Source organism: Biomphalaria glabrata, chromosome 5, assembly GCF_947242115.1.
Source record: "Biomphalaria glabrata chromosome 5, xgBioGlab47.1, whole genome shotgun sequence".
Classification (NCBI taxonomy): domain Eukaryota; kingdom Metazoa; phylum Mollusca; class Gastropoda; family Planorbidae; genus Biomphalaria; species Biomphalaria glabrata.
Genome location: NC_074715.1, coordinates 16,194,464 through 16,222,404, shown reverse-complemented (window position 1 = coordinate 16,222,404; position 27,941 = coordinate 16,194,464). Strand labels below are relative to the sequence as shown.

At 38.5% G+C, this 27,941-nt stretch overlaps 3 protein-coding genes across 5 annotated transcripts in view; 2 read left to right on the top strand and 1 right to left on the bottom strand.

The window, feature by feature from the left end:
• LOC106074122 (glutamate receptor ionotropic, NMDA 3A-like) overlaps nt 1-8,282 on the bottom strand; it is a 177,335-nt gene extending 169,053 nt beyond the window's left edge. The window contains exon 1 of the mRNA XM_056030168.1: nt 8,095-8,282. The gene's annotated coding sequence lies outside the window, so the exon portion shown is untranslated. The remainder of the gene's footprint in view (nt 1-8,094) is intronic.
• LOC129926229 (clumping factor A-like) lies at nt 1,934-3,357 on the top strand. Its single transcript, XM_056028799.1, has 3 exons — nt 1,934-2,072; nt 2,322-2,539; nt 2,632-3,357. The coding sequence occupies exons 1-3, from the start codon at nt 1,934-1,936 to the stop codon at nt 3,355-3,357; spliced, it is 1,083 nt and encodes a 360-aa protein (XP_055884774.1).
• Nucleotides 8,283-8,811: 529 nt separating the features above from the next.
• LOC129926523 (uncharacterized) lies at nt 8,812-25,568 on the top strand. Of its 3 annotated transcripts, none has more exons than XM_056031200.1 (3): nt 8,812-9,049; nt 22,237-22,329; nt 22,931-25,568. In XM_056031200.1, the coding sequence occupies exons 2-3, from the start codon at nt 22,297-22,299 to the stop codon at nt 23,738-23,740; spliced, it is 843 nt and encodes a 280-aa protein (XP_055887175.1). In that variant the 5' UTR covers nt 8,812-9,049; nt 22,237-22,296; the 3' UTR covers nt 23,741-25,568. The 3 variants fall into 3 exon arrangements, with proteins under 3 accessions (XP_055887175.1, XP_055887173.1, XP_055887174.1); XM_056031198.1 differs by lacking the exon at nt 8,812-9,049 and adding an exon at nt 21,403-21,497; XM_056031199.1 differs by lacking the exon at nt 8,812-9,049 and adding an exon at nt 21,419-21,497 and having other exon boundaries at nt 22,240-22,329.
• Nucleotides 25,569-27,941: the final 2,373 nt, after the last annotated feature.

The following is a 27,941-nucleotide window of genomic DNA, read 5'->3' as shown; positions in this document are numbered from 1 at the left end:
GTAAATTTAATGACATGACTGACACAAACTAATTTATACAATTACACTTAATAAAAGCTTTTTTTTTTAAATATGTTTTTGTTTTTAGTCTTTTGTTTGGAATGCAAACGTGGGCCTCGGAGGTGAAGGGAATTAATTCAATCTAATGCAAAGTTACTAAATTGTCACATTTCAGCTTTATCATATTTGAAATATTTTTTTGGCGCAGATTTCATTCTATTACAATCTCCCACTTTGTTTCGTTCTTTCACTCTTTTCTTTCACTCTTTTCTTTCACTCTTTTCTTTCACTCTTTTCTTTCACTCTTTTCTTTCTCTCTTTTCTTTCTCTCTTTTCTTTCACTCTTTTCTTTCACTCTTTTCTTTCACTCTTTTCTTTCACTCTTTTCTTTCACTCGTTTCTTTCTCTCTGTTTCACACTCCATCACTCTTTCTTTCTATCCAGAAGCATGCCAAGAATGTTTCATTCGGAATCTAACATTCGTGGCTTTAAATCAAGAGTTTCAGCTCAAGTTCTGGAAAGTGTTATCCTGGAGTAAACGAATGTAAATATATTGTTCGTAGGTACTGGTTTACAGTCAAGTCATCAATGCGTTGACTAGGCGGCCGGTTAGATCCTTGTGGCTACTTAGCGACCTCTGTGGTTTATGGAGCCTCACGCGGACTGAAACAATTAGATATGTTAAAGAGGCTCAGATTTTTTGTGTGTGATTGTTTTTTGTGCAAATGGTGAGTTTGGGTTTAGGCACATCGGCACAATTAAGGCCATGTCGTGCCCGTAATCCTTGTGCTAATGGTGTGAGTGTGTGAGTGATTGAGTGAGAGAGAGAGAGAGAGAGAGAGAGAGAGAGAGAGAGAGTATCTAGATATATTTTGGTTGTATTAACTCTGATTTTTAAATGATTCAATTTAAAATCGGGATAAACATAAAAGCCATCGACAGACACACTAATGGTCAACTAATGGTCAACAGTTCCAGGTCAGTTCTACAATTTTACTTTACACTTAAACCTTTACAGCTGTGCAAACGGATCTTGTAGTCTCATAGGACTCCAATATCATGAAACATAACCTCTACAAAATCAGCAAGGATAATTATATATTTACACTGGGAGTTTTGGATTTACACATTAGCAACACAATATATAACTTAGGGCCTCCAGCCCAAAATGGCTCCAAAAGTTTCCATTTTAAAGCAAGGGAAATGGAAAAATTGCCTGGTGTTTTAAACAACATACCCATAGCCAGTGCAAGAGTTTGATTTATAAAGGGCCCCATATCTTTGTGCCCTTATCAAGTCTATATAATATCTTATAAGACTTCTATAGCAATGCTCGGGGTATATTTACGATTACAAGGATCCTCTGTATTATTAGACAGAACTTCTATGATCCACTTTTAAAGAGTCTCTATAACGCGCAGTCGTCCCGTTCCTTATCATAGGATGTGACCCATTCCTCCCATTTAGATTGCTTGTTGCTGTACTTAAACTCTACGACTAAAGAAAAAAAAAGCCAGTCTTCGATTTTCAATCCAATAGAATTGAGACTTGGCTCTTGAAGAAGCTGAATGACAGAAGCTGATAGGCACAGACAACGACACAGACGGAGAGACACAATACACTGTTACACAGACAACGACACAGACGTAGAGACACAATACACTGTTACACAGACAACGACACAGACGGAGAGACACAATACACTGTTACACAGACAACGACACAGACGGAGAGACACAATACACTGTTACACAGACAACGACACAGACGGAGAGACACAATACACTGTTACACAGACAACGACACAGACGGAGAGACACAATACACTGTTACACAGACAACGACACAGACGGAGAGACACAATACACTGTTACACAGACAACGACACAGACGGAGAGACACAATACACTGTTACACAGACACTTAGAGACACATGACTGATACACAGATACTTAAAGACACAGAAACTGATACAAAGATACTTAAAGACATAGAAACTGATACAAAGATAATTAAAGACACAAAAACTGACACACGGACACTTAATGGCACAGAAACTGATACACAGACACGTAGAGACACAGAAACGGACACTTAATGACACATAAACTGACACTTAGAGACACAGAAACTGATACACAGACACTTAGAGACACAGAAACTGATACAGACACTGAGAGACACAGAAACTGATACACTGACACTTAGAGACACCGAAACTGATACGCTGACACTTAGAGACACAGAAACTAATACACAAAACACTTAGAGACACAGAAACTGATATACAGACACTTAGAGACACAGAAACTGATACACAGAAACTGATACACTGACACTTAGAGACACAGAAACTGATACACTGACACTTAGAGACACAGAAACTGATACACTGACACTTAGAGACACAGAAACTGATACACTGACACTTAGAGACACAGAAACTGATACACAGACAATTAGAGACACAGAAACTGATACACAGACACTTAATGACACAGAAACTGATGCACAGACACTTAATGACACAGAAACTGATGCACAGACAGAGACACCGAAACTGATACACAGACACTTAGAGACACCGAAACTGATACACAGACACTTAATGACACCGAAACTGATACACAGACACTTAGAGACACAGAAACTGATACACAGACACTTAATGACACCGAAACTGATACACAGACACTTAGAGACACAGAAACTGATACACAGACACTTAGAGACACAGAAACTGATACACAGACACTTAGAGACACAGAAACTGATACACAGACACTTAATGACACCGAAACTGATACACAGACACTTAGAGACACAGAAACTGATACACAGACACTTAATGACACCGAAACTGATACACAGACACTTAGAGACACAGAAACTGATACACAGACACTTAGAGACACAGAAACTGATACACAGACACTTAGAGACACAGAAACTGATACACAGACACTTAATGACACCGAAACTGATACACAGACACTTAGAGACACAGAAACTGATACACAGACACTTAGAGACACAGAAACTGATACACAGACACTTAGAGACACAGAAACTGATACACAGACACTTAATGACACCGAAACTGATACACAGACATTTAGAGACACAGAAACTGATACACAGACACTTAATGACACCGAAACTGATACACAGACACTTAGAGACACAGAAACTGATACACTGACACTTAGAGACACAGAAACTGATGCACAGACACTTAGAGACACAGAAACTGATACACAGACACTTAGAGACACCGAAACTGATACACAGACACTTAGAGACACCGAAACTGAAACGCCGATACTTGTTGATATCCACAGCGACACGCCCACTTAGAGCTTAGACAAAGACAATCAGACACAAACAATGAGACACAAACAATAAGACACAGACAATAAGAGACACAATCACTTAGAGACACAGACAATGAGAAACTAAGATACAAAGACACATACACTGAGAGTTACAGATGATGTTTTAAGAGTAAGAAGCATCATTGTCCTGGTCCAGTACTTCAGATTAAGCTCAGAAGTCGAAGGGTTGACAGGAATGACCAGAGGACAAATACAATGTAATAAGCTTGTTACCTTTCAAAAGAAAGTTAATTAGAAAATATATAGGAAAAAGATAATAGGAAAGACAGAGCGATTAACTGGAAGATCGCGAAACTAGGGAGATGAGAGGGAACATTAATGGCAGGAGGGAGGGACACAGAAAGAGTGCGTGAGAGAAGAGGAGGGTGAATGAGTAACGTGTATTTAAGAAAAGGCAAGCTAAAGATAATGAGATCCAGGAGAACTAAAGAGTTCGTGTATGCATGGGAGGGGGGAGGAGAGAGAGAAAGAGAGAAAGAGAGAGAGAAAGAGAGAGAGAGAAAGAGAAGTTGACCACAAAAACATGATTGGCTTTAAGAAAAAAAAAACTAGAACTAGATTTTTTGGCTCCCCAATGACTCTACTCCTAGATCATTCATTACAGTGTACTTAGCCTCCAGTTTTTTAAACGTACAATATTTCAAACTCTTTGAATGTATCGTGTTCAGAGTTAGATATTGTAAACAAAAAAATGAAGCGAAACTGTTTGTACAAGTCTGTGTTGTAATGTTTTGATTTAAAAGTCTACAGAATAAGTCCTAGTCACATAGTTCAATCAGATGGAGACATCTAAGAAACCTGATTTAAAAAAAAATATGTCTCATTTATTTTTGTGGCAATCTGATCTAATCAAGTTTACAAAATAAACTGTTAGCAATAGTCTTTGTATCTCTTTCATCCTAGATGGGTACACTCCTGACTTCAAACACCGCCCACGCACACACAGCTTGTTGAAAAATATGGAGTCAACCACTTCAAGAATAATCAACAATGAAATTCCCTCTAACATCTATTGAGGGTGAATTTGTACCAAATGTAATGCATAGCATTCCATAGGCGAACTTAAAAGTCATTATATTTGGTTCAGGAATTTTCTCTTAATAGAAAACAACCCTTGAGTTGTGGAAGAGACGCCGACACTGGAGATTCTATTTTTTTTTCCTCCATTTGGGTTCATCCATTCTCTCTCTCACTCTCTCTCTCTCCTTTCAGACAGTACGAACTATATGATCATCTCTTTCCTTAGCCAATGGTGAACGAGCAGGGTAACATGTGGCCAGCACAACGACCAACCTCCTTTACCTTCCCCAACTAAAGTCAGGTACCTATTACAGTTTGATGGACTCAGGGGAGCCCAAAAATCCAGAAATTCGCCGAGATTCGAACCCAGGATCATGGTTCGGAAGCCAGGCACTTCACCACTAAGCCACCGCTATATATACACAAAAGCTTTAAATGTTTTGTTTTTTTTTGACTTCCTGAAAAACACCAGCTATGACTGCGTTGACATTTGCAAAGAAACGAAGGCAAGCCCTGATGTGAGGCCTATACCTTACTGGTTGGACTGACATTTAATCTTTTCAAAGTTTCACTGTGAGAATTTATTAAAACTATTAGAATCGAAATGTAAGTCAGAACATTGAAACTAATTAGTTGTTTTTTTACTTTGTTTACTAGTCACACTATTGAGGTCAGTGTATGTAGGTCACTAAAGGATGGCATGTGACACATGCAACATTTACTTGATGTTGCTTTTGTTGAGGTGTTAAGTTGAAACTCATGCTCTCTTCCTATTTATAAATTGAACTGCTTTGTCTCACGCTGATAAAGCGTATATACACAGACTATTGTTTTGTTGACGTTGAAAGGTTACTTACGTATGTCTGTTCAAACTTGTTCATTGTAATACAAGAATTTTAAAAAATTGAATTTAGTTTTATTTAAAGACACAACTTTGTCATGCTTATAAGTTTTCACAAGTTAGAAATTGAATATATTTTAAAATTATGAAACTGTAAGTATTTTTTTTTTCAAGAAAATGGACATTTTTCAGTCATTATTGATAGGGATCATTCATTTTTTATTTCCCAAATGGAGTAGGTACTTAGCAATTAGCAATTGTCCTTCGTTTTTGTTTTAAATGCTCAACATAACTGTATAAAACCAAGTTTAAACAATTAATAAAGTTTATGTAACCAATTTTAAAGTGAAAACACAAAGAATAATAATGATACTAAACATATTTTATATTTATCAAGCCGAGTATGTTCGCCTATTGTTTTTGAATAGGAATGTTCTCTTGCAATAAATAATAGTCGATCAGAATTCAGAAATGGCTTAGGGAATTAGTAGGGCCTAATCTGCATGGGGCCTAATCTGCATGGGGCCTAATCTGCATGGGGCCTAATCTGCATGGGGCCTAATCTGCATGGGGCCTAATCTGCATGGGGCCTAATCTGGAAGGGGCCTAATCTGGAAGGGGCCTAATCTGGAAGGGGCCTAATCTGTATGGGGCCTAATCTGGAAGGGGCCTAATCTGTATGGGGCCTAATCTGCATGGGGCCTAATCTGCAAGGGGCCTAATCTGCATGGGGCCTAATCTGCATGGGGCCTAATCTGCATGGGGCAAATCTGCATGGGGCCTAATCTGCATGGGGCCTAATCTGGAAGGGGCAAATCTGCATGGGGCCTAATCTGGATGGGGCCTAATCTGGAAGGTGGCAAATCTGCATGGGGCCTAATCTGCATGGGGTCTAATCCTAAATATTGCGTCTCACAAGTTTAACTTGCTGGATACATAGAATGCTACAGTACACATATGCAGACCTGACATACTGTCAAACAACACATTTTCTTGATCTTGATTTTATTACAGTAGATTACCACATTACCAAAGGAAACCTGTTTACATCGGTCGTGGCAGATGTGCAGACGATGGCACACATGTCAAACTGAACTGGACAAATTACAAGTGTCGTTGCATGCTACTGGTCCAGTTCCCAGATGAGCCCACATTCCCTGATGATGAGATGTAGACTTTTTTTTTGTATCAATGTAGAGAACATACCAAACTTTGTATATTTTATCGACTTTATGAAGCCATGGTATTAACAATATATGTATATTTTATCGACTTTATGAAGCCATGGTATTAACAATATATGTATATTTTATCGACTTTATGAAGCCATGGTATTAACAATATATGTATATTTTATCGACTTTATGAAGCCATGGTATTAACAATATATGTATATTTTATCGACTTTATGAAGCCATGGTATTAACAATATATGTATATTTTATCGACTTTATGAAGCCATGGTATTAACAATATATGTATATTTTATCGACTTTATGAAGCCATGGTATTAACAATATATGTATATTTTATCGACTTTATGAAGCCATGGTATTAACAATATATGTATATTTTATCGACTTTATGAAGCCATGGTATTAACAATATATGTATATTTTATCGACTTTATGAAGCCATGGTATTAACAATATATGTATATTTTATCGACTTTATGAAGCCATGGTATTAACAATATATGTATATTTTATCGACTTTATGAAGCCATGGTATTAACAATATATGTATATTTTATCGACTTTATGAAGCCATGGTATTAACAATATATGTATATTTTATCGACTTTATGAAGCCATGGTATTAACAATATATGTATATTTTATCGACATTATGAAGCCATGGTATGAACACTATATGGATCCATCCCATCGTTATTACCTATAACCCAATTCAGCAAAGGCAACCTTTCAAACATTGCTGATTAATGATAGTTAAATATTTATTTAAGAAAAGAATTGTTCTCTTTTGTTCAAAAAAATACTCCTGAAATGTGTTTTGGATCAGCATATTTATAGATCTAGTCAGATTTTTAAGTTGACCTATTTTTAACTTACAGATTAACCGGATCGGAAATGGAAAATGCGGTATCCAAAATTAATTAACACCATAGCAGGTACGGCTTGCTGTACAAACAAGTTTGATGGTATTATAAGCATACTTTACACAAAGTATTTGTTTTGACAAATCTGAATATCATACCAAATAGCGCTTCACCATTCAAGATAGAACAAAAAAAAAAAAAAAAAGCAGAGCTTGTGTTTGTCGAGCTGCCTAGGCCTAAGGGCAACATAGATAACTTGTCCCAGATACCTCCTCCCCCACTGGTCCACAACATAGATAACTTGTCCCAGATACCTCCTCCCCCACTGGTCCACAACATAGATAACTTGTCCCAGATACCTCCTCCCCCACTGGTCCACAACATAGATAACTTGTCCCAGATACCTCCTCCCCCACTGGTCCACAAAAGAGATTGGACCATAGTGCACTGCATACTATAAGCATGAAAGATGAGATATTGATAAGCAATTAAAAAAAATATTTAAAAATCACGGAATTTGAAACAATGTCCTTTAATGTCCCTAGTAACCTTTCTATCTACTGGTGTCATCTCTGTTGCCCGTACTTGGAAGGTAGTGCCACAGATAAAACTTAGGTTGTTATTTGCAACAGACGATGTTTCTTATTTCGTGATACTAAATATTTACCTTTAAAACATGGACAACTACACATTGAGTTTTTAAAAGCACACATTAGCAAGCACACATTAACAAGCACACATGAACATTTCGGGTGATACTTTTGTGTAACGAAACTTACTTTTATTATTTAAGTATCCGGACTTCCCCGAGGTTACAATACACTATCAGTTCTTGCATCGGTCCAACACTGACTCCTTGTTGGTTTTTCAAATATAATCCAATGGAATAGTCCTGAGTAAGGAATGTCCCACCGATTGCATAGCTTCCAGTAGAGCACACATGAGTCCAGTGGAAACTTTCGTAGCTATCCTCCAGAGTAGAAAGCAACAAATTGAAGTCTATAGTCATTTGAAATTGATGAAGTTAAGCGAATGAGAGAGAGAGAGAGAGAAAGGGGGGAGACTAAGAAGAGAAAGAGGGACAAATTAAGAAGAAGAGAAGCGGGGAGAAAGAAAGAAGGAGAAATGTTTGTGAGATAGAGGAGAGGGGGAATACATTAAGAAAAGCAGACGGCAATGAAATTAATATAAGTCCAACTCACTATCAAACAAACACCTACACTGAAACGGTTTTAACTATTTCCACAATTTTTTTGTATCGGGTTGTTTAGCTTCGCTCTCTCGTCGTCTGCTGGCGGTGGAACTCTTCGAACCGGAAGGGACGGAGGGACAAATCTAAATCTCTTGTCCTGACGCCTGGGGCCTTTGGGAAAAGAGCAAGAGAAAAGAAGCGAGGGGTGTGTGGGGGGAGGAAATCTGCGAGGAAGAGGGCAGAGCCAGTCCAACGATTCGTTACCCCTGTGTGACGAAACAAAAGCAGGCCCAATGCTTGCCTGCACACTCAAATCTGGTCCAGAGATTGCTGTAGAGCTCCAAGACAGAACTGGACCGCGATAGCGATACAAAATATACATTCAAAATAGTTGAATGGCTATGTTGCTTATAGTTTTGGAGGTTTTCACGCGGACCGGAGGACTAATTAATTATATAGATGTAATGAGTAGCCAGAGTTATCAAATTGTTATTAATTAGATGAATTGAAGACTGAGCCTTTGTTAATATGGAAATGGATAGGTAAGGCTATTCTCTCTTGTCTTAGTATTTGTGACATCACAGATCAGGAATTATATCTTTCTCTTAGTTTCTTTGTCACACTCTCTGACTCTCTGTATCTCTCTAAACCTGCTTTTTTTTCTCTCTCTTGCTCTCTCTCTTTTTTTTCTGTAATTCTCTCACTCTCTCCCACTCTGTCATCGTCTATCTTTGTTTCTCTCCCACTCTGTCATCGTCTATCTTTGTTTCTCTCTCACTCTGTCATCGTCTATCTTTGTTTCTCTCTCACTCTGTCATCGTCTATCTTTGTTTCTCTCCCACTCTTTCATCGTCTATCTTTGTTTCTCTCCCACTCTGTCATCGTCTATCTTTGTTTCTCTCCCACTCTGTCATCGTCTATCTTTGTTTCTCTCCCACTCTGTCATCGTCTATCTTTGTTTCTCTCTCTCTCTCTGTTTCTCCTTCTCTCTCTCCTTCACTAAGTCTTGGTTTCCCTATCCGTATTCATCTCATCCTCTCTGTCTCTGTCGCTCTCTCTCTCTCTCTCTCTTGCCCAATGCCTACAGACACCTACAAACATTGAAACATTTAGAGAAATAAGGAAAAGAGAGAGATAATAAAACAGAAATGAGGGCCATGGGGGCGACAAAAAGGAGGGTGATGTTAAACAACAATGAATTATTCAATAAATTGTTATACCCGGGGCGCCCCGGCCCCTCCCCTCTCTCCACCCCACCCCCCACTTTGCTCGGACGTCGTCTCGTTCTGCCGACACTTCCTCTTGGAGAAGGGCGAGACTTGTCAGAAATCAATAACTCTAAGCAGCGCTGTAGTTACAGACTCTAGGAAATGATGTGGTCTCACTAGCTTTTTTTTTCTCTTCCTTTCTCTATTTCCTCTTCTCTCTCTCTCTCTTTTCTTTTCTTTGCCCCTCTCTCTATTGCCCTCTTTTTCCCTCGTTGGTGCTCCACCAACCAGGGCAGACCCGACACAGACGTGGCCGGTTTGTGGGCAATATCTTGCAACATGGCGACTTTGTGGCCTCACTCTCTCCACACACACGCGCACACACACGCGCGCACACACACACACACGCGCACATCACTTACATCACTAAAAAAAGTGGTGGGGGGGGGAAGGTCGCAATAGTCGTCATGACGTTTGGGAAATGACTTAGTTTCGTGTGTCAGCGAGGCAGGGGGAGGGGGTGGTGTTGAGACATACAGCCTGGGACTGTCCAGGGAATGTATTTATACCTCTGCGCTTTAACAAGGATTACAATACCCTCTAGTTGGATTACAACACCCTCTAGTTGGATTACAATACCCTCTAGTTTGGATTACAATACCCTCTAGTATGATTACAATACCCTCTAGTATGATTACAATACCCTCTAGTTTGGATTACAATACCCTCTAGTTTGGATTACAATACCCTCTAGTTTGGATTACAATACCCTCTAGTATGATTACAATACCCTCTAGTATGATTACAATACCCTCTAGTTTGGATTACAATACCCTCTAGTATGATTACAATACCCTCTAGTTTGGATTACAATACCCTCTAGTATGATTACAATACCCTCTAGTATGATTACAATACCCTCTAGTTTGGATTACAATACCCTCTAGTATGATTACAGTACCCTCTAGTATGATTACAATACCCTCTAGTATGATTACAATACCCTCTAGTATGATTACAATACCCTCTAGTTTGGATTACAATACCCTTTAGTATGATTACAATACCCTCTAGTATGATTACAATACCCTCTAGTTGGATTACAATACCCTCTAGTTAGATTACAATACCCTCTAGTTCCTTCTGTTGGTGTCAACGAATCCAAAAATGTTTAAATGCGTTAAAGTGTTTATTGTTTTTATATGCTTTAAATACTTTGACTATTTCGTTTCTGTAATGCCAACTTTATAAGTTTATTGAGCATCAGAGACGGCCTTCTAAGGGTGGCCAACAGGGTAGATCACTATAGACCCGCAATATGGAGATTCTTTTGTCCCCCATCAGCACTTCAAACGTCTTCTAGTGTACCATAACTATGCTGTGGGCTGTAATACAATGTTGGGGGGGGGGGGGAGGATTCAATCAATAAGTTCTCCTAAACAAAGACTTGCTAGTCAATAGCGTTGACGCCTTTCCGGCATCTATACAAATTACCTTGAACGCTCTTAGCATGATATTTTAGGCGTGGGTTAGGATGAGACTCAGAATGATGATAGTCCCCCAGATCCCCGCGGAGTGCTAAGGCCGTCTTTGTGAGCAGGTGGCTAAATTTTTGTTTCTATACTGTCATACTGTCATGCTTAGTTTTCATTGGTTCCAGCTTTGTTGATACACGGACGTTAGCTAAACGTTTGCAGGCAGTTTATTCTACAGATTCCTAACCTAAATAAAATTTAATCAAACTTCTTTTTTAAAAAAATATATATACAACTATATATATTCATATATCGCCAGGGTAGGCACTCAACGAAAAGGCAGGAGGTAACAATAAACTAGGTATTTATTTACAGTTACAAATAGGCATGGACTTCAGCAATGAAGTCCAAGAATGTCCTATCTCAAGTGACACCAGTCCTTTGCTACTTAACCCCCAATTCACACCACCGACACACTTCCCAGTGCCGCCCCAGGTCCTCAACATAGTTCATAGGTAGAAGTGTCTCTTTTTTTATTTTTTTGTCTTCTGTTTATTTGTTTCTTATTTTCTTGATGTTTTCCCCATGTGTCTAGGTTTTTTTTTCGTCTTCTGTTTTTTTTCTCTTCTTCTGTTTTTTTTTTTTCTAGCGCCAAAACTTCAACCTAAAACTGTGGTCATTATGTTCAACAGAGCAGCTCCCAATGAGCATTAATGTAGACAAGCCATTTAATAGGTAGCCATATAAAGTGCTGTGCGGACACAGGGAAAGATGGGGGGGGGGGGGGGAGAGTAGACCGGGCACTGGAACCAGACGTTCACACATGACTGATTCCTGAAGTGCCAGTCGAAGTAATAAATGGCGTTCTAGGATTGGAGTGGTCAGTACCCACGAGACATTGGCAAGCAGATTGTACAAAAAAAAAGAATTTGAGTATGTCTGTATTTGAGTGAAGAATTCAAACCTATGATGTGGTCAAGTCAAATATGAATATAAAGATATAAAGTTGTCTATTAACTATAAGTGAGTCTATTTTATTTGTAATAATAAATTCCAGTGGTTCCTTGTTCCCTTATAATTAACTACACTTCAAATGAAAACAAAGCACAAACAAAGCCAGAAATATACATTTCAGAACACTATAATTTAAAAATAAATCCATTATGAAAAACTTCACAATTTCAAATTATATTGAATAATCTCAAAATGTGTGTTATGTATTACTAAATAGTCCTATGAGCTCAACAACCCGACTCCACTCCCGTCTACTAAGTAGCGTTCACTTTTTATTTCGCTATGCATTGCAATTCTGCTAGGCGAGTTCTCAAATCGAATGGTTCATCAGGACTTCCTTGCTTTGCTAAATTTAGCTCACCATTTTATCTCATTAAAAAATGTATCTCTTGTAAATTAGTCTTTTGTTTTCGGGGTCTATATCTTCTTGGCTGAGAAGTTTCACTTTCACTCTCGGCTTGTAAATAAGAAATAAAAAGTGAACGCTACTTAGCAATTGCTAAATGATTTAGAATCTAGATCTAAAAAAAAAACAACAACTTATCATAAAGGGGAAGAAATTCGTCATTAAACTATATCTACCAATAATGTACAAGTTATTTCTCTTATTCGATATCAAGAAAGAAATAGCGTTAAAAATTATTTAAGGAGATTAAACCCAACAAATTTAGCCATATCAGTGAATATAAAGTATTAGCTTCCCTTGTTACAATTATAGAAAATAGTGAATAACCAGAAATTTTCTAATTAGTTAACTTTTTTTTTATTGATTTATATCTCATGCCAATGAAAAATTTTGCCCAATTTAAGCATGATCCAAGAATGGGCGTGGGAGAAATAACGTGTAGGTCTACACACCTTTTACCAGACAGACAGACAGACAGCATGTAAAAACAAAAACAAAGCTTATATTAAGTGTCATTGTATCAATTAGTTTAGACCAGTAAAGTGATTCAGTTCGTAATGCGGAATCTAGACTAACAACAATAAATCTGTGCGATTAGAAATATTTGTACCATTTGTTTAGCGTAATTTCATGCTTTTAGCTTACTCAATAAGCTATGATCCTATCACGTGTCTGGACCAGTTGGAAAAGGGGGTTTGGGTTTGGGTTAAAGAAGGGGGTATCTGGGTGTATGCTACTGTGATCACTTCTTAAATGCATAAAAAAAAAAACCTGTTCACTCAGGGCTCAAGCGTAGTAATTCAGCTTATACCACCACTTACCAATTACCGAATGCCAATTAGTAATGTCATAACATATTTTTATTGATTTTTGTTTATCAGTTACAAGAAATAAGTGTGCAAAATTTCAACGTGATTCCAGATGTGTTTTGTGAGAAAAAATGTGTATACCAGACAAACAGACAGACAGACAAACAGACACAAAGACAGACAGAGTTGATGTAAGCTTTTTTTTTAGAAAAAAAATATAAAAAGAACACACTATTTGCCTGATAAGAAAGGGACAGTTGAGCTGACCCACAAAATGAGTATTGATCTCCCTTGTACCATGTGGAATCCTCCAGCTATTCTTTTCAGTAACGACATGTTACTAGACCAATGTTATCTTTGAAGTATCCCTATTGTAATTTTTTTTTCAAGATATAATTGGCATACGTCAGATACAAAATACATTGGACAATATTTCTCCCTAAACGACCAAGGAATTGACAATACTAAAGCACCGAGTTGAATTAACCACCATTTAGACTAACGTTAATTATGCAAAAAAAAAAAAAAAAAAAAAAAAAAAAAGATAATAATAATAATAATAGCAATTAACTAAGTACACCCTGACTACTTTTCGCTTGTCCACAAGTCACTGTCAACTTGGAATATATACATATTCTTTTTTTTTAAATTTATTTTCATTAAGTATTAAGAAAATATTAAATGGCCAAAAAAAGCAACAAAGAAAAAACAAACAAAAAGTGGACCCCGCACTTTCATAGGCCCCGCGCTAACACTAGTTGTAAATTATTAAATTAAACCATTATAACTTATAACAGGGTTTTCGCGGTCTCCTGATTCACTAGGACCTCCTGGAGATGTCCTGAAATTATTAAATTATCCTGAAACTCATACAAATGTACTGAAAAATAGACAAAATTGTCATTCTGGGCTGTCATTCTGGGCTGTCATTCTGGGCTGTCATTCAATATGGAAAACGCCAATCCCATCGCTATGAAAAAAAAACAACATTGTCAACTTTCATTTAATAAAAATAAAAAGGCGAATTGAAACCAAAACATGAACTTCCAATACTTCATTGACTGTAATAGTCAGTGGCAAGTCAATATAGATCTATATCTATATCGATCTCTTACAAAAAAAAAATCAAAAGCAATATTTTGCTAGTCGATAGTAAATCTAAAAGGCAGGTGTAAATGTTGGAAAACTACTTTCTATTTTGTTGATGGCTTATAATTTAATTTGACCGTGATTTCACATGGTAAAGTAGGAATAAAATGCAATGACAAATTTATTTTCACTTATGATCCTTATCCCTAGCCAGACCCGCGCAATCCGTTTGGCATAGTTCCTCGCAATCTGACATAAACACATACACACACAAGAGAAAGAAAGAAAATATTCAAGTCTTCTATAAGAATAAGGTGAAAGTCATACAGTAGTTGGTCTACTGCTTCCAACTGCAGACATTGGTTAATGTGTTCAATGTATTTATTCTCAAGAAATCAATGAATCAATAAAGAAACAGTAATTCTCTATCGGTGCATCCCAAAAATAGAGCTTAACCTATGGCACAATTCAGAGCCTTTGTGCCTGGGTCATCAAGATGTGCCTCTGGTGATGTGTATGTTGATATATAGAATGAAGTATTTATAATACATTTAAACAATTACATTTCTAATATATATATATATATAATTAGAGAAAAAAATGATTACACAACATTATGCTGTTACAGACAATTTTAATAATTAGCAATTTTTTCCCTCAACAACGGAAAGTACACGTCATATGTATTTTCTAAAGGGATTCTATAAGAAATAATCGCAAGTGTTAAATAATTTTTTTGTTATGCCCCTTGTCAAAACTTCAAATATAAAAATATATATACATTTGAGAATCTTCGTATGTAAATGAAAATGTGAAAATAGGAGTTTCAGTGTAAGATGATTATAGTTGTTAATCGTTTAACATTAATGGAATCTAATAGAATTCCCATTTAATAAAACTAGTTAGTTTAGTAGGTTGTAAGGTGATTTCACTTTTCTTTTACTACACACAAATTGCATAGTAACTGTTTTCTATTGTAACCATCATCTGTTTCCATGGCTGAAAGTTGGAGACTGAGAAATGTTAAGTCTAGCTACCTCTTGTCTACCTCTTGTCTCTTTTTCAGATGTGTGAATGTTTGTTTACATTGCAATGTGGAATCTGACTGGGCAGCAAACATATGTGGAATGTGGCTGGTCATTTTGATGGTCACACAACGGTCTTCTTGTGTTTGAGTTTTGAGTTTTTGTCACTTCGGCACAATTTAGGCCATGTCGTGCCGGTAATCCCTCAAGGATTACTCTCCCTTCATACCACAAGAGCTAAATTTTATACAGTTAAGCCATTAAAAACCGATGTCCATTCTTAGTTAAAATAGTAGAGGTAGTAAAAATTTAATAATTCAATAAAAATCCTTTGTCATCAATGTCAGTCTCTGTGTGACATACCATTCAGAATATCTCGCAAGCGCCATCTTCAATCTATTTAGAAGAAAAACTCCCTTACACTCTGTAACGGTTCTTAACATTTCATTCAAATAACATTTCTTTCTTCTAGCATTTACAAATAAAACCAATTGTACTGTATCTTGTTACTGCAGAGTATCTTGTTACTGCAGAGTATCTTGCACACCTTGACTCCTGAAGTATCCCATGGTTCTCTCATGTAAACGTACGAGTGTATTTTCAGATACCAAAGGAAAAAAAACCTTAACAGCATCGAACACGTTTACAAACTGCCAGGTGTTGAACTAAAGAGAAATAGCCTCAAGCTACATTTAATACAGTACGCTAAATAAGATGTTTACTCTGCGAACGCTACACTGTAGCTAGCCCATCTACAGTCTCTATTATAAAGTGACACCCCTACAGTGTTGCCTTCAATGGTGCGTCCCCATTTCTAGTATATTACAATATGTATTATGCATACTTAATGAAATAAAAGCGAACGCTTTGAAAAATATATAAATAGCCGTTGCACCTTTTTTTTTATATAGGACTTAGCATTACCCAACGTCTAAGCCCATTAATTTGGTCCCAGACTAGATGTTTATTTTACATTAGACCCCTTCTCTTTTATAATTTGGACGGCCCGTAAATTCGAGTGTCACTTATCGCCTCCCCCCCCCCCCCGAACTCGTCTGTGTGTTGTGTAACTGTGAATAAAAACAGCCAGTTTTGTTTATTTACTTTTGTGTAGTGGTTGCCTCACATTTACTAGATACATCGCAAACAAATAAATGGAGCAGAAGACCACTCGTGGTACCAATAAACTGTTGATCTGGAGGCTTACTGGGGGTCAGATTTGATGAATTAAAGAATTCATAGCATGATGCAAAACAGACGCATAAAAACGGCACTATCCTAAAATTTTCTGATATTTAGTCATGCGCTGGCTTGGACATGCTCGACGGATGGAGGACAATCGCATCCCGAAAGTCATTCTCTACTGGTAATTCGCGTCTGGCTCAAGAAAAACTGGTCGCCCCCACCTCCGTTACATAGATGTAATAAATCGGGACCTCAGATCAGTGAACATTGATACTGACAATTGGGAAGACATAGCTCTAGACAGCAACAGATGGAGAGAGACAGTGGCCAAGAAAGCTATGGACAGCGAAAAAACATGGGCCTCAGCTCTGGAAGAAAAGCGTGCCATGCGAAAAATGACCAGCTCCTCTACCACCAAAGCGAAAGCCACCTTGACCTGCAATATTTGTGGAAGGGAGTGTCTCTCCAAAACAGGGCTCTACAGTCACATGAAAAAATGTTCGAGATGAACCATAGTCGCTCTACAACTGAATGAAGCCAACAGCTTTTTTATCAATTCCTTCTATTGAATCACACTTTCGTCATAGCTAAAGAAAAAAAAAAGGTTTCCCTTTCAGACCTTGCATTCTATAGGGGACATGATGTCAAAGTCATCTGTTTCTATGGTCAACGGTAAACGAGGTGTCGTGTGGCCAGCACAACGACCAACCACCTTTACTTTTCCCAACTAATGTCAGGACAGTAAGGTACCCATTAGAGTTGGGTGGACTCTGGGGCGCCCTAAAAATCCCGAAATTCATAGTCCCAGTCTTTACTTTGATTCGAACCTTGGACCTCTCGGTTCTGATACCAAGATCTTTACGAAATAAAAATTGAATCATTTGTTTTGATAATTTTTTATTCACCTATTTGTTATTAACATTTCATTAACATCACTTCATAATTGACTTAATGAATATTGTTTCCGTTGTATAAGTTAAAAATTGAAAAAAAAAAAAACACCTAGGGAGTGAAACAAAAGTACTTTTACCACTAACTAAACCCAAGACAGTCGATCGAATCTGTTGGACTAGAGTAACGGTACTAACGAATCAAATTCTTCAAAGCTGTTAAAAAAGTAAATGATACATAATTACACTAATTATTGTTTATGTTTCAACCTATAGCTATAAACTGAGCAATAAACTGTCTACCTTTGTCGTACGAGAGTGTGATAATAAAATGGCTACATGTCTCTCTCTCTCTCTCTCTCACTCTGTCTGTGTGTGTGGGGGGAGGGGCGAGGTGATACGACAAAGAATAAGACACTCCAGTCGTCTGCTATCTCTGTCAATCAAAGAGTTGGACGAAGTCTGGAAGCATTGTCTTCTCTTTGGTTGACCGGGTCAATGATTTTATGACGACATTGATTTTTGTGGTAGGCATTCCAGACCAACAATAATAAGGTAGCTTTCATGTTTGAAGGTTCTCTCCCCGTGTGAATGGTTACATCAACTGTTTTAATTCCGAAATCAATCAATCAATCAATCAATCAATTAACATATCTATCTATCTATCTATCTATCTATCTATCTATCTATCTATCTATCTATCTATCTATCTATCTATCTATCTATCTATCTATCTATATATATATCAGTATCCTATCTCTCGCTCTCTCTGTCTCTCTCTTTATATATACACATGTATCTTTAAAATCTTTATGTTTATATGTCTGTTTGTCTGTCTGTCATACTAAAAAGTGACGAAGCAAATTGTGTATTTTTTAAAATAAAAACAGCTAATCATAATATTGTCACACATCTGATGATGATAATAATAATAATAATAATAATAATAAACTAAACACGGCTCCTTTACCGACTACTGGGCGGCGCTTTGGTCCGACCCACTACATTACAATGTGCAGGCTGACTGGATCGAGGAAATCCAAACTAAAAACAACCTAATACCAGAAATGCCTGATGAGGATTTCACAGCTGAGGAAGTCTCCGCAGCTATTTCAAAAACCCACAACTGGACTGCTCCTGGACCGGACAATATACACAACTTTTGGCTGAAAAAACTTACAGCCGTACATGCACCACTAACATCAAGTTTTAACGAGCTAATATCAGAACCGTCTTCAATGCTGTTAGAACTCACTGAAGGGAGAACATCTCTCCTCCCCAAAAAAGGGGATGCGAACCAACCATCAAACTATCGCCCTATCACTTGTCTGTCAGTGGTGTATAAACTATTAACTTCACTTTTAAAAAGTAAAATGTATAAATTTTGTTCTGCCCATAAGCTACTAGCAGATGAACAACAAGGTTGCATTGAAGAGTCGATGGGCTGTAAAGTACAGCTAACTATAGATGGTATTATATTGCATCAAGCTAATAGAAGAAAGAGAAATTTACACATGTGTTACATCGACTACAAAAAAGCTTTCGATTCAGTTCCGCATGATTGGCTATTAAAAACCCTGGACATCCATAGAATCAACCCAAGAATAAAACAACTATTGAAAGTCTGTATGGATAATTGGAAGATAAACCTGCACCTAAATCGTGATAAACTAGGTTCTGTGCACATAAGAAGAGGTATATACCAGGGTGACTCACTATCTCCACTCTGGTTCTGCCTAGCGATTAATCCTCTATCTACATTACTCCAAGACTCTACAAACGGTTTTAGGGTTGACACTAAATGTACAAAATGTGTGTCCCACTTATTATACATGGATGATCTAAAGCTATATGCAGAAACCGAGCAAAAATTACACACCTTAATCAAAACGGTAAAATGCTTTAGTGACGATATCTGTATGTCTTTTGGCCTGGATAAGTGTGGCATCATAAGCATTAAAAAGGGCAAGGCAACGAACACCAACATTGAATTTGAAGGCATCGAGGAATTGAACTCCGCCTCTATTTATAAATATCTTGGAATAAACCAGAATGCCAAGATAAACCATAAGAAATTAAAAGAGGACTTTCTTGGCAAATATAGGCAAAGAGTTAATAAAATCCTCAACACCAAACTGTCTGGCAGTAATCTCATCACTGCAATTAACAGCTGGGCCGTCCCTGTGCTCCTTTACACGTTCGGTGTGATCAAATGGACTGACACCGACCTACATGACATTGACAGACTCACTAGAAAATTACTAACCAAGTTTCGATGTCTACACCCCAAGTCCTCCACCATAAGGTTATACCTGCCCAGGAAGGATGGGGGTCGTGGATTGCAGAACATCTTCAAATTGTGTAAGATGCAAGTTTTAAAAATACGATCAAAACTGCTCGCCTCCAGCAATAAATTAGTTTCCTTCCTACGGAAATACGACTCCGATGCAACCCCTCTGAACCTACACAATGCTGATGTCAATATCGGTTTGGACGACGTAGGGCATGAGATTCGCCAATGGGAAGAAAAAACACTCCACGGAAAATTTCCGGCTTTATTACATGGGGACAACATCGACAAGGCTGCTTCCTTAACATGGCTCAAAGCAGGTCATCTCTACCCTGAAACAGAAGGCTTTGTTACAGCAATACAGGACAGAGTAATCAGGACAAAAAATTACGAGAAGCATATCCTGAAACTCAATGTTGTCGACAAATGCCGAAAATGTGGAAATGTGGGCGAGTCGATTGAACACATTATGGCAGGATGTCCAGCCCTATCAGAATCAGCCTACCTAGGTCGCCATAACCAAGTTGCAAAGTTAATACACCAACACCTGGCTTTGACGTACAAATTGATCGGTAAGGACACTCCCCCTTATTATAAATACTCTCCGCAAGAGGTTCTCGAGTCTACTGAACATCTGCTGTACTGGGATAGGCCTATTCTGACCGACAAAACGGTAGATTTCAATCGCCCGGATCTGCTGTTCATCGATAAAAAAGAAAAAACCGCTACCATTATCGATATCGCCGTACCACTGTCTCATAATTTAAGAAAAACTGAGATAGAAAAACAAAGAAAATATGGGAACCTAGGCTTGGAGATTAAGCGTCTATGGAAATTGTCCAAAATAACAATATACCCCATTGTTATATCAACCGAGGGGATAATAACAACTGACCTCACAGACACCTTCAAGGCCCTTAACATTCCTAGGAACATCTTCGTTGCCTGTCAGAAGGCGGTACTGCTGCAGACCTGCCACATCACCAGAAAATTCCTCAGTGGAAACTGTTAAAGGGACTACGATGAATTTTGTTTCTCTTTAGCGAAACTCGACCCTGGCAGCGCCAGAGAATGACTACTCGTTCATTTCTAACATAATAATAATAATAATAATAATAATAACAATAACATTCCTAGGAAAACTCTCGTCGCCTGTCAGAGGGCGGTACTGCTGCAGACCTGCCACATCACCAGAAAATTCCTCAGTGGAAACTGTTAAAGGGACTACGATGAATTTTGTTTCCTTTTAACGAACCTCGACCCTGGCAGCGCCAGAGAATGACTACTCGTTCATTTCTAACATAATAGTAATAAAAATAATAATAATAATAATATTAATATTTGCTCAATCCAATCCAGTGATTGAATCTAGATAGGTTCAAATAAATATTTGATGAGAAGAGAGGGGTGCTGACTTCGAAAAACTTGAGAATCAGACTTCTTCTAGGATCGTACAGAGTTTTTAAACTTTCTGGTAAATGAGCCCAGGTAGTTGTAGGCCCAGGTAAATGTATGGATTATAGAAGCAACAAAGTCATTGATAGGGTTGTAGTTTGACTTCTCTCTGTCTCGGGATCTAACCAATACGTGGAAATGGAGGTAAGCTTGCACTTTGGTTACAATTAAAGGGATAGCTCTATGGAACATGCTCTCTCTAATGTATCTATAAATAAACCTATGCGCATTCTCTCTTTTGATTCTATAGTCGGTACACAATTGGTAGATCTCTAAGTAAATTAAAGTATTGTTTAATTAAGATAACTGGCTGCCGTGTCTATACTAGAAATGAGAGGCCTTTGTCATCTGGATCCCAGGTATACATTCTCGACCAAAATATTATTGAAAAATAAATCGTGTCAGCACCCAAGAATTGTTCATACTTGTAAAGTTTTAAACCCTAGCTAGACTATTCGATTGAGTATTCTTTAGTCCTATCGTTATAAAAGTCACGTTGTACCACGTAACTGTGATACAAGAGAGTCTGGTTTATATTTTGATTGTAGTCTTTTACTTGTTTTTTTCTTTCACACACACACACACACACACTTCTTGTGGAGATTTTGGTCCATTGTGGAGCAGTATATTTATTATACATTGTGTTTTACAATAGAGTATTGTCTCCTTACTGTGGACAAGCTTATTCTTTCAATTCAACTCATCTTCATTAGACTTATTCTCAAAGATATGCACACAATAGTGTGTGTAGTGTCAGTTGGTGGCCAGTAATTGTGTAACATGATATTCATAAATATTAACAAATAATGAAAGATGTTTTAAAACTTTCAATATCTAGAATACATGATACTAGTTTTAATTTTATAAATGATTTGTATCACAGCAGAAAACTCCAAGTTATCTCCCATCAGCGTCCTTGCATAGACCAACATTCTCTACCTATATGAGAGCTAATCCGTTCAGCAAGGTCAAAGCGGTAAATAGAGAGAGAGAGAGAAAGAGACAGAGAGAGAGACAGAGAGAGAGAAAGGGAGAGAGAGAGAGAAAAGAGAAAAAGAGAGAGAGAGAGAGGAAATGAGACAGAGAGAGAGAGATAGAAAAAGAGAAACAGAGAAAGAGAGAGATAGAAAAAGAGAAAGAGAGAGAGAGACAGTGAGAGAGAAAGAGAAAGAGAGAGAAAGAGAGACAGAGACAGAGAGAGAGAGAGAGAGAAAGAGAGAGACAAAGAAAGAGAGAAAGAGAGAGAGATAGAGAGTGAGAGACAGGGAGAGAGACAGAGAGAGAAAGAGAGAAAGAATGAGAGAAAGAAAGAGAGAAAGAGAAAGAGAGAGAGAGACCGAGCGAGAGACAGAGAGAGAGAGAAAGAGAGAGACAAAGAAAGAGAGAAAAAGAGAGAGAAAGAGAGAGAGACAGAGAGAGAGAGATAGACAGAGAGAGAGAGAGAGACAAAGAGAGAGAGAGAGAGAGAGAGAAAGACATAGAGATATCAATTAACTTTTTAAAAAGTGGTCCAAACAAATCACTCGTAATAAGTTAATATTAACACTCTCCTAAACAAAAGTTTACTTTATTGTCAGATCTATCTGATGGATCACCAAAGAAGACTTGCAGATCTGGGTGACCGCCCTTACAAAAGAAAAATCTACCCAGAATTACCTCCGCATTATCCCGGAACCTGGTGCGTTTACAGCTGGCCAGAGATCGAGACTGTTGTCGATCGTCTGTACACCATCCCTCGCCACTGGAAAGTCCCCAAACCACAGCAGGTGCGAAACGCAGTTAAATCTTCGACTTCCTTCGATTCTAAACGAGATCCCCGCAGTCGAATCTCGCCAGATTTTCGAACGAAACATTCCATTTCTCCCAGACCTTCTGACTCAATCTCCAGTTTAGCCACACTCTCCAGCGTCCGAAGTTCGGCCACATACTCCGTCGTCCGAAGTTCGGCCACATATCCAAACGTCAGAATGTCCAAGCCGAACCAACAGCGCTCAAGCGTGACGCCAAGAAGAGCCCGAAAGTTATCTACTGGAACAAAAGAAAGTGAGAAAGATGTAGACAATGAAGATAATGTCTCAATAACGTCCAAAACTTATGACTTATTGCAGACGATCTCTTCGACCGATGGTAAAATCCAACCAGTTTTTTCAAACTGGTACAGGAACAAGTCCGCAAGCGTCAGAACTAGGTCAAACACCCGTGGCGTCAGAGTGGTTAGTACGCCAGCCTTAATGGACGGAAGTGGCCAAGAAGTTCATGTGTTGAAATCAACTAGCCCTAAAAATAGCCTAACCTTTTCTGATGATTGCCAAGAGGTAGAGGACACTTCATGTCTTACAGAAACATCCAGTGAAACTAAAAATAACCAAGATTTATTCACAAGTTAATTTTCTATATTCTATACAATTAGTTTGAAATATTTTATTGGCCTTGACATCCTTTTTAGACAACTCCGACGACAAATGTTCAATTCTTAAAAATGACAAAAACGCTTTATTAAAGCTAAATTTTGTCAACTAAATAATACCAATTACTATGTGCTGCAAGCAAAAGAGCTCTAAATTTTATATTAACAGCGCTAAAAAGTGTATACATTTGATCGTATCTCTCAATTTCATAGCTAATCACCATTCCTATGTTCTCTACCCCGGATACACCAGATAGCTAGCTATTTATGGTTAGACTTTTTTATCAGAGTCACTATATAAAATCTTTGATCTTCCATAGAAGCTATGTCCAGATATCACCATTTTCAATATTAAAATTACATAAAGAAAATGTTTTGAAATTAATTAAAATGCCAAATGAATGTATTGAGCTTGTACATTTGAGAACCTTGTTGCTAATGAAAACATTGAGCTTGTACATTTGAGAACCTTGTTGCTAATGAAAACAAATGTTACGTTTTCACACATTGTTTCGGTGTTGTTTTACATCCTATAAAATGAATAATATATGAGGAGTAGACCACGTCTCCTGGCAGACCCAGCCGAGACCTACATAGTTTGCCATAACTAGTGCACATAAAAGGAGGCGCCGTGCCTGAGCGGTAAAGCGCTTGGCTTCTGAACTGGGGGTCCCGGGTTAGAATCCTGGTGAAGATTGAGATTTTTAATTTCGGGATCTTTGGGCGCCTCTGAGTCCACCCAGCTCTAATGGGTACCTGACATTAGTTGGGAAAAAGTAAAGGCGGTTGGTCGTTTTGCTGGCCACATGACACCCTCGTTAACCGTAGGCCACAGAAACAGATGCCCTTTAGATCATCTGCCCTATAGACCACAAGGTCTGAAAGAGGAGCTTTATTTTTTTTAGTGCACACAAAACCGTTGTTGTTCGTCGAGGGACTTTTTTTTTTTCGTATTTTGCGCCTGGCAGACATCATTTCGATTAAGTCCCTTTTTTTATTGGGCCCCAAATGTGTGTCCCGCGACTGTAGTTAGAGCACTCCAGCTGACTTCATGAGAGGTCGTTTGCTGTCATTTGTTTACCCTCTATGCCAGTAAGGGCCAGGTGGCTCGGATAAAACGAAAGTATAATCACCATGGATCAATTTTGGGATTTAAAAATTATACTTTTTAGCTGCAAAAATCTTTGAATTCTCGTTCAAGAATTTGTCTTATCTTATAAACAGACGTCCCTGTCAGCTCAAGCTACGGCAAGATGTAAAACTCATACTCTGGATGTCTTGCTGGAAAGGTTCAGTAGTTAATGTGTTAACTGTGTAGTACTATCCTAAGTTGCAATTAGTTGGAGTTTAGTCCTCTGGAACAGAGACTTTTAATGTAAGCCTCGCACGGAAACAATATCGAATGGTATGAACCCGGACATTTTTAAATGGATTGCGTTTTCTTTTAAAATAGAAACCAAGTGATAAAAGCAATACTGTTAGAAAAATAAAATTTTATAAAGATCTTATATTATGCATGTATCTTGAACTATTTTAGAAATGTTCAGTCCTCATCAGTATACTATAGACCATGGTGCAGAGCAATGCATCAAATATCTTGCGAAATGTACAAAATATATTTTATTGTTTCTTTTCTCTTTCTTTGTTTTGTTTATTAAATAAAAGTGCCAGTCAATGACCTGTACATAGATCTTACAGCGCTTATTTCAAGTCTTTCTGTTCCAAACCTATAATATGTCGTATCTCAGAGTCCTATTCCCTATTTTCGGATCAAGTTGAAACTGCACAATTATTTATTGTTGATGAAAACCCATCATCATCATCATCATCAAACTCCATTAGAGTGAGGGCTTGAGAGGCTCAAATCCTCTCTTGCAAAAGCCCTGGACAGAAACCCTGCTGTCTTGCGTAGTGCATGAATGTCGCCATACAGGTCGAGAATTTTGGGTTTCCCAGACCTGTCGAGACGGAGATCAGCAAGTCTGGGGCAGTCAAACAGAATATGAGGCACGGTTTCCTCTTCTTCCCCGCAGCGAGGGCACCGTGAATCGAAATTTGGCCATAGCCGCGAGAAATATGAGCCAACAGGACAGTGGCCTGTCCTGCACTGTGCTATAATAGCTTGCTCAGGCCTGGACAGCCTCCACCACGGGGAAGTGCGGTCAGGGCGCCTCATGCGCTCCCAGACTCCACGGGCTTTTTGGGACTTGTCCCAGCACTCAAACCACTTTTCCATTTCTGTTTTTTGTATTATAGCCAGGGCTTGATGAAAGCTTACAGCCTGATCAGTGGGTGGAATTTGCCCTCCCTGGTGGGCCAAAGAGTCTGCGATTGTGTTGCCAGTCACACCTATGTGACTCGGTACCCACTGCATTATTACAGGGGTGCCATAGCGTTGTTTGATGTTATGTGAAGCCATGATGACAGTGTTGATATTGGGGGGCCATGGTCCGGGGCTTTGCAAAGCATGTAGTACAGATTTTGAGTCAGTGACCACAACAATCTGTGTTGCCCTCAAATTTCCCTCGCCGAGTTGAGAGTCAATGACTTTTAAGGCTTCACAGACTGCCATGGTCTCCGCATCAAAACTGCAAACACTACCACATGGTCCAAAGATTTTGACTGTGTGAGAGCCAAGAAAGTCGATGTAGGCTCCATAGCCTGCTCTTCCAGAATCTATTGATGCCGATCCATCAGTGTATGCAAAAATAGCACTGGGCTTGAAGGTATTAATGGTCTCCAGAGCTAGGATTTGAAGGTCGTTAGATGAACGGCTTTGCTGAGTGGCATTGGGGTCTACTAATTTCAAGCGTATGTCTGGGGTTGTTGGGCGACACCAAGGGGGAAGGGGATGAAAGCGTTGAATGTTTTGTCGGTTGGTGGAGAGGCCAGCTTCATCAGATAGTCTAGTGGCATGATGCATAAAAGACTGCATCTGGATACGTCTTCTGCATCTCCAACCATCCACTAGTTTTCTAGCTGGGAGGTATTCATCCAGCCTTTTATACCGCTCATAAAAGGTCAGTACTGACCTTTCCCTCCTAAGGGTTAGTGGAGCTATATTAGCCATTATTTCAGCCGCATTCACTGGACTTGTCCTAAAGGTTCCACAGACAAATCTTAGTGCTTGGTACTGTATTTTATCAAGTTGTTCAAGAGCAGTCCTAGAGCCATAAATTTGCACAGGTAGGCTGTAGTCTATCTGTGATCGGACTGCTCCTAAATACAGGGATCGAAGCATGTCTGCTCGGGCTCCCCACTTCGTGGATGCCAGCTTCCGCACAATGCAAAGTTTCCCTGAGGCCTTTCTTACAACATCCTGGATGTGCTCACACATTTTTAGTTTGCGATGAAAACCCATAAATTAAATTAAAAAAAAAAACGATTCGTTAATCAATTAGTCGTAAATAATTTGTTTTAATTTGGAATATGCATTAATATATACACATTATAGTTCAATTTCATTCTATATCAGCAAAGGTTTTAATACATTACTTGCTTAATAAATCTAAAAGGGAAGCAGAATACATACCACTGCAAGAATGACAACGTACATTTAACGTACAAAACACTTACAAAATTAAGATTAAAATGATTTTTTTTGTAATGGCTGTTAAAAGAGATATTAACATATTGCTTAACCGAACTGCTATTTGGGGGTATTCTACGTTGAACAAAGAGGCGGCTCATACCCCCCTCCCCACCTCCTTTGCGAGTTTCACTCAGCATAAGAGTTGTTGTGTCAATGGTATCGGTCTACTGGTGTACAGAGGCTCAGCTAGGGTGGGGGGAAGGAGGGAGAGAATTTGAAAATCCTCCCAGGTCCCCACTTGAGGGGGGCCCCCAAATTAGTGTTTTTTTACATTAAAAATTAAATATAATGCAAAATGCAGCCCCCTCCCCAAAAGGGTCAAGCCCCCCCCCCCCGGGGTCCCTAGATGATGGTAAATTCCTAGCTACGTCACTGTTGGTGTAGACTGTATTAAAAGACCGGGCAGTAGTTTCGGCATTGCTTCTTCGCATCCTCTGCTCTGTAGAGCGTCAATCTGAAAGGTTACCTTTATTGAGCCTTTCAAGCTACTGGTAGACAAGAAATGAAAAAGTCACGTGAAGTAGAACTCGAGCGCCTCGTTTTGAAAGTTACTGCCACTTCCTTCCCTTTATTCCTTACTCCCCCTCCC

Excerpts from the sequence above, each read along its gene's own strand:
- LOC129926229 (XM_056028799.1), top strand. The coding sequence starts at position 1,934 with ATGACTGATACACAGATACTTAAAGACACAGAAACTGATACAAAGATA. Across the intron at positions 2,073-2,321 it reads AGAAACTGATACACAGACAC|AAACTGATACACTGACACTT; the intron begins GTAGAGACACAG and ends ACTGATACACAG. Across the intron at positions 2,540-2,631 it reads TTAATGACACAGAAACTGAT|ACACTTAGAGACACAGAAAC; the intron begins GCACAGACAGAG and ends ACTGATACACAG.
- LOC129926523 (XM_056031198.1), top strand. Across the intron at positions 22,330-22,930 it reads CGTTCAGCAAGGTCAAAGCG|ATCTATCTGATGGATCACCA; the intron begins GTAAATAGAGAG and ends CTTTATTGTCAG.